Source organism: Chiloscyllium plagiosum, chromosome 1 (assembly GCF_004010195.1).
Source record: "Chiloscyllium plagiosum isolate BGI_BamShark_2017 chromosome 1, ASM401019v2, whole genome shotgun sequence".
Classification (NCBI taxonomy): Eukaryota; Metazoa; Chordata; class Chondrichthyes; order Orectolobiformes; family Hemiscylliidae; genus Chiloscyllium; species Chiloscyllium plagiosum.
In genome coordinates this window covers 67,106,346-67,114,166 of record NC_057710.1, presented here as the reverse complement: position 1 = coordinate 67,114,166, position 7,821 = coordinate 67,106,346, and the positions used below count along the sequence as shown (strand labels likewise).

General features: G+C 41.0%; 1 protein-coding gene across 1 annotated transcript in view; it reads right to left on the bottom strand.

The window, feature by feature from the left end:
- Positions 1 to 7,821, bottom strand: part of LOC122554926 (sodium channel protein type 2 subunit alpha-like) — a 156,227-nt gene that overhangs the window by 23,906 nt on the left and 124,500 nt on the right. Inside the window, exon 21 of the mRNA XM_043700332.1 lies at positions 5,043 to 5,146. Within this exon, the coding sequence (XP_043556267.1) occupies positions 5,043 to 5,146 (104 nt within the window). The remainder of the gene's footprint in view (positions 1 to 5,042; positions 5,147 to 7,821) is intronic.

Sequence of the window (7,821 nt, the reverse complement as noted above, 5' to 3'; positions counted from 1 at the left end):
GGGGGGGAAATTGCTGTCCTTGAAGAAGGAGGCCATCTGGGTTGTACGTTTTTGGAACTGGTCCTCCTGGGAGCAGATGCGGCAGAGATGAAGGAATTGGGAGAATGGGATGGCGTTTTTACAGGGGGCAGGGTGGGAGGAGGTGCAATCCAGGTAACTGTGGGAGTCGGTCGGTTTGTAATAGATGTCCGTGTTGATTCGGTCGCCTGAGATAGAAATAGAAAGGTCGAGGAAGGGGAGGGAGGAATCTGAGACTGTCCAGGTGAATTTGAGGTCGGGGTGGAAGGTGTTGGTGAAGTTGGTTGTGGAGGACACAATTGTAAGGCACAGAATTTATAGCAAAAGTTTACAGTGTGATGTAACTGAAATTATACATTGAATAATACCTTGATTATTTATTGAGTCTTTCGTCTGTTTGAATACAATGATAGTTTCACTTCTTTCATGTTTCATACCTTCAACATATTGTCTAGCTAACACCAATTGTTACAGTTAACCTGAGAATGCAACTTTTAAAAAAAAGTTCTGTGATTTACACATGAAAGAAGTGAAACTATCATTGCATTCAAACAGACGAAAGACTCAATAAATAATCAAGATATTATTCAATGTATAATTTCAGTTACATCTCACTGTAAACTTTTGCTATAAATTCTGTGCCTTACAATTGTGTCCTCCACAACCACCTGATGAAGGAGCGGCGCTCTGAAAGCTAGTGCTTCCAATTCAACCTGTTGGACTATAACCTGGTGTTGTGTGATTTTGTTCAACACCGGTATCTCCAAATCTCAAACCTGGAAGTATGTTGGGTGCCGGTAATGGTGTGAAAATACTCTAGGAGCCAACATACAACAACCCTGAGGTCCGAAAATATTCTAATCAGGGAAAGTGGTTACAAGGGTACAGGAGTCCTTCGCTTTCGAAGTAAAGGCACATAGTAAGAAAAAAGAAAGTTATGATGAATTTATACAAAGCATGAGGTTAGTCTTAGCAAGGACTATTATGCCTAATTGTAATCATCACACTGTATCAAAAAAAGGGAAGGCTTTAAAAAGAATACAGACTGGAGTATTCAGAGTTTTTCCAGGAATGAGGAACATTAGTTAAATGGATGGCTGCATTTGTTGCCTCCAGCACCTGTGTGCTACATGCTAATTTAAATCGTGCGTGCACGTGCAAACAGTTTCTGTGGGAATGCGGTCCAGGAGAGGGAGAGATTGAAAGTAGAGTTCAGAGGATGATAGGTGAAGACATATTATATTTGGAATGTCGCACAGGCATGTTCCCGAATGAGCACGTGTCTTCAGTTGCAGGTATCAACAAACACTGCCTAATGCCTTTGGAGAAGTTAAAGTTGTTTTTCTGAGAAAAGAGGAAGTTTGAGAATTGTTCAGAATCATGCAGGGTCTGCCATTAAGAAGATTTTAAGATGGCTGACAGAAGAGCAAATAATTTAACATTATTATATACAGTGAGTGTTTAAGACTTTGAAAGCTCTGCCTGAAAATGGAAGCAGTTTCAATGATGGTTTTCAAGAGGAAATTAGATAAGCACCTGAACAGAAAAAATATTCTAGGATTATTGGAAAACGGCTGGGGAGAGGGATTAACTAAATTGGACTTACAGTGAACCAGCTTGGGTCTGAATGTTCTCCCTCTGTGTTGTAACCATCCTATGGTCCTAGCATCTGCTTTAGCAATCTGTCTCTAAATTCAGCAGGCATGATCTCACTTAGAGTATCAATGCCCCACTTAATGTTTTCAGATCTATTCTTAAAGGGAGTACTGGAAGTGACATATCAAAGGTAATGTCTTAGTTCACTCTTTCCCAATGCTTTCTCCTCCTAGTTCTTCAGACTACTGCCAATCCTACTTATGCCTGGTTTGCTTTGACAAAAAAACCCCACAGCCACGATTCTAGGATTGAATAGCTGGCTTATTGGGGTAGGCCCACTAGTATTATTGCGAGACTATTAATCCAGAGACCAGGTAATGTTCTGGGGGCCTGAGTTCGAATCCCACCATGGCAGATGCTGGAATTTGAATTCAGTAATAATCTGGAATGAAGAACCTAACAATGACCGTGAAACAAATTGTCATTGAAAAAAAACGATCTGGTTCATTAAAATCCTTCAGGGAAGGAAATATGCCATCCTTACCTGGCCTGGTGTATATATAACTCCAAACCCATGACAATGTGGTTCGGACCTTCAGCCTTCCTTCAGCTCTTAATATATGCATTGACCACTACTGCCTGTTTCCTGTCACTTGGCCTTTCCATATCCATATTGCTAATGTCTCTTATCCTATGATCTCTAACTTTGGTTACAGGTCTGTTGTGTGGCAAATCACTTCTGGAAGTCCACATGCACAACATCAGCTGCATCATCCCTCGCAACACTCTCTGCTACCACTTCACAAAACTCCAGCAAGATAGTTAATGCCATTTCCTTTGAATTAGCTCTCCTTAATTAAGCAGAAATTCTCCATGTGATCATCAATTTGTCCGATATATTGTTTCTAGACGTTTCTCATCCACTGAAGTGGAACTGACTTGTAGCTGTTGAACTCATCTTTACATTCTTTCTTGTTCAAGGGTGTAACATTTGCCAGTCTCCAGCGATGGGCAGTAAATGTTGGCCCAGTCAGTGATACCCACATCCATGAATAAATAATTAAAAAAAGCAATTGAATGACTGACTTTGAAAATGCCCCATTTGGTGAACTGGCACCGAACTCATAAAAGGTCAATGATTTGATGCATAATTCTGTTTCTCTCTGTGTGACCTGATCCAATCTTCCAGCATTTTCTATTTTTATTTCAGATTTCCAGCGATTGTTATATTTTGCTTTTGTTGTTAGACCTAGTTGTAAATACTTTAAATCTGACATCCCAGTTGATACTTTCCAGGCAGCTAATTTTGAAAAATGTGTTTGGAATGCCGTTCTGCAACACTCAAAGAAACATTCAGTTGTTAAGGAAGTGTAATTGGCTCATTCTGGTGGTGTCAGCCAGGGTAAATCCCCATGGAGTGCACTCCCTGCCTAATCTTGATATTAATATATTTCTCCTGTTCACACACTGGATAAGAGTCTTTTTTTTCAATTAAGTCTACTGAAAAAGTTGCCAGAGTCTGAGTATGAATAATAAGCCCCTAGTGTTACCAGGTATTGTTTAATTTCGAGCTGCATCATATTTAGTTTTCTGGTTTAAGTAACTGCCGCTGGGGAAAAGCAAAGCTCAATGTATTCCTCCTTGTGAACATGAGAAAAATGGTTGATCAACTGGGCACATACAGCTGAACTGGTTGTCATGAACAATAAGCGTACTTTCTCCTCAATTGTAGCAGGCCGAAACATAACAATAAGGAAAAGATATAAGAACACTAATCAATTTCTGTTGGAAAAAATGACCGTAGATGCTGGAATCTGTATTGAAAGCAAAAAGTGTTGGCGATCATAAGAGTCATCTAGCCTTGAAACATTAGCTTGCTCTCTCTCCATGGATGCTGCCTGACCCACTGTGATCTCCAGCAATTTTTGTTTTCACTAGTCACTTGCTGGTTGATTGAGACTTTGTGAATTGGAATGCCTGGTAAAAGTGATGGTGTTGGAAATATAGGGAGCTGGAGTTGTGTCCTAGACTTCTAAAGATCATTGAAAGTTGTACAAGATTTGCAGCCTATTATAAAGGGGGCTAATGGGCCAGTAAATTAATGGGTCTGGATTTGCTGGAGTTGAATATCTCTGTAGCGATTGGAATGAGGTCATCCAGGTCGATCTCATAGAATATGAGTTCTCTGGTTGGGGCTGTTAACCTGAACCATCAGGAAGTCCTGGCTGACAGATATAAACCAGAGTGTTGCGGCTCTGTTCATTCCAGGAGCTGGCTCTGTGCTAGCTGGGTCAGTGTCTTCCAATATGCCTGTATAAACAAGGGCAACTTGGTGACAGGATATCTGCCTTCATGGAGTTATTTCAATCTCATTTTGGGTTCTATTGGTTAGGTTTTCTACCTCATCCTTCAGTCTGCTGGAACTGAGAGAGCAAAGTGCGAATCAGGGACCTTGATGATTCATGGAATCAGTATTTTATTTCCTTAACAAATGTGATGTAAGGTTAGAAAATGAGGCAGTAAAATAGCAGTAAAGGAACAGGTTTGGATTATAATCTAATTAGATGCAGAGGGAAAATAAATAGAAGGAAATAAATAAAAATAAAAATAAAACTTTCTGTAAAATTTCAGCAATTTAGGCAGCGAGAAACAGCGTTAACATTTCAGGTGGATGAAGAAGTGCAACTCACTAGGTAAATGCCTGCTTTCTGCTGTCAGGTTTCTGAGCCATTCAGTTTATTGAAATTAATTCTTGTGAGTTGTAGCATTAGTGAAATGTCAATGCATGGGAATAGGCCTTTCGCCACCTACTGGTGACAAGACTTGATCCATCACTTGAAGAGGGAGACCTTAATCACTGAAGTTTATCTTAATGGCAAGACTCTGATTTTATTGCCTCTCACCTGACTAATTTTACCTGTTCACCATTTTTCTCGCCATGTTGGGGACTGCAAAATCCAAAAGTACGCACTACACAATATCAGCCTGCTCATGGTGTATAGAATAGTCACCAGGTAAGTTTGTGTCTATTTTTGTGGGACTGGGTGGAGCTGTAGCTTCTCCATTCAGTTCCTCCATAAAATCTACTTTGACCATTGCTACCCATAACTGCCTCAACTCTTCCTGAGGCTTGGTCCTTTCACTGTCTGGCACACAAGTTCACTCAGAGTCAAAACCTAACCCATAAACATGGATGAATTAATAAATAAATAAGGAACCAGACCAACTCTTGCAAGTGCCCAGGTCGAAGCATCTAACAGCATGATGAATATGGAAATCAAATGTACAAAACTGTTCAAATTAATTTTTTCAGTTTCAAAATTACAGCCTTTTATGGATGCTTTACAGCTGGATAGTAGCTATATTTTGTAAAATAAATGCATTTTATATGTATTTTTATGAAGCAACCTCTTTTTGTCAAAGCGTACCTTAGGAGTTGGAATTTTCTTAAATGGTTTAGTCTTAAACAGACGCTTAAGTGTGCCATAAAACCTTCTTTGATCTTCAGTTAGAACTGTGACTAAAGCTCCTTCTTTTCGTGACTGCAACAAAAGCAAAAGGAAATTCAGAAATGCATAAACTAAGACAAAATCTGTACTTATCGCATCATAGATTTCAGCTCTTATTACAGCATTTTAACAAAATATTGTCTGCCTTTTGTGATACGTGCAATTTCTGTTGTGTTTTCTTTCGTTTATCAGTATTCCCAATGATAATATCCTTGACAAAGAAATACAAGTCTGGTTTCAATTACTAAATCATACAGGATAATCCATCATTAAACTCAATTCCCAATGTCAACATAAATAAACAAGATTAAGCAATGCACATGAGGTGCTTCAACAAAATAAAACAAATTTTAATTGCTACAGTGAAGGTTCACATTTGGATTCAAACAAAGAAAGACAATAGAATTGACTGTAGAAGCTGATACTGGCAAGATTTATATCTACATTTCTTTGTTTTTTGGATCAGTGCATGCATAGATCAACTGGTAGAGGTCTTCTCAGACATCTTCAAACTCTCCCTGAGGCAGGTCACTGTCCCTGGCTGTTTCAAGAGGGCCAACATCATCCCTGTGCCTAAGAAGGCTCATGCAGCATGTCTCAATGACTACTCCCCAGTGACCCTAACATTGGTGGTCATGAAGTGCTTTGAAAGGTTAGTTATGGCATTAATCAACTCCAGCCTCCCCACTACCCTTAACCCACTCCAATTTGTCTATCGGACCAACAGGTCCATATCAGATGCCATATCACTTGCCCTTCACTCCTCCGTAGAACATCTTGACACCAAGAACAGCTACGTGAGAATCTTACTCATTGACTACAGTTCAACCTTCAACACTATTATCCCCTCGACATTGATTACTAAACTTAGTGATCTCGGACTAAGCCCCACTCTCTGCAACTGGATCCTCAGTTTCCTGACCCATGGGCCACAATCAGTGAAAATTAGGGACTATATGTCATCCTCACTAACACTCAACCCCCTACTGGAGTGCGTACTCAGCCCCCTACTGTACGCATTGTATACCCATGATTGCGTCGCCAAATACCAGACTAATGCCATTTACAAGTTCGCTGATGACACCACCATAGTCAGATGAATCTCAGATGGCAATGAAACAGACTACCAATGGGAGGTGGAAGACCTGGAAAAATGGTGCACTAAGAACAACCTAGCTTTCAATGCCAGCAAAACAAAGGAATTCATTATTGACTTTTGGCGGGATGTTAGATTAGATTACTGACAGTGTGGAAACAGGCCCTTCGGCCCAACAAGTCCACACCGACCAGCCGAAGTGCAACCCACCCAGACTCATTCCCCTACATCTACCCCTTCACCTAACACTACGGACAATTTAGCATAGCCAATTCACCTGACCTGCACATCTTTGGACCATGGGAGGAAACTGGAGCACCCGGAGGAAACCCACGCAGACACGGGGAGAATGTGCAAACTCCACACAGTCAGTCACCTGAGGCGGGAACTGAACCCGGGTCTCTGGCACTGTCAGGCAGCAGTGCTAACCATTGTGCCACCATGCCACCCATTAAAAGTGACATGCCCCCTATACATTAACGGCACAGAGCTGGACCAAGTGTGTCAAGCTCCTGGGAGTGGTCATCAACAACAGGTTTTCTTGGCCTGTTCATATGGACGTGCTGGTTACAAAGGCCCAATAACATCTCTTCTTCCTCAGTCAGCTAAGAAAATTGGCATGACGGCCAAACTTTTATGGGTGCGCCATCGAGAGCATTCGGGCTGGATGTATCACTACCTGATACGGCAACTGTACCATTCAAGATCAGAAACGGTTACAGCGAGTGGTGAACTCAGCCCGGACAATCACCCATCCATTGAATCCATCTACCAGGCCCGCTGTCAAGGAAAGGCCGCCAGCATTCTCAAAGATCCATCCCACCCTGGCAATGCTTTTCTACAACCTCTACCATTGGGGAGAAGGTACAGAAATCTGAACATATGCAGCAGCCGGTTTTGAAACAGTTTCTACCCGACTTGTTGTTAGAATACTGAACGGACTTACAGACTCATAGCATTCGCCTGCACCTGTGTTTTGGTTTTTGCTGCTGTTTACCTATTATTTACTTATCTATGCTATTTTACTCTGTGATCTGCCTGTAATGCTCACAAGACAAAGCTTTTCACTGTGCCTCAGTACACGTGACAATAGCTTCAATTCAATTCAATTCAATTCAGTGCACTAACACACTGGAAATGGCATTTCTTAGAACAAGTCTTGGGAAAGAATCATATAGTCATCTTTCATCTGAATTTGAGAAGATAGTGATACAGTTAGCCATGCAGACATATGGTGGCATTCAATTCCTCAAAATGCTCACTGTGTAAGGCGTCCACTTGATTTTAGTTAATGTATCCCAGCCCTTTGCCTTTCTGTTCCTGAGGGATAGCAAACCTCAGTTTTGGAGACATTGGTATGGCTACTTTTTCAAACAATAGCAATGCCAGTGGACCTCCCAATGGCAGCACTATGGCAGTGCCTATCAAATCCCTATGCTAGTAGGCCTTTAGAAGTATCCTAATCACTGCATTTGAATTGCATGAAAAAAAAACCTGTGAGAATGGCGAGAAACTGATATTACTGGTTTGATCAAAAGATGGTACTAACCATTTTTGTAAGGTCTGGTAAACCCCAGTTGGTTATGATTGCAGTATTCTTTC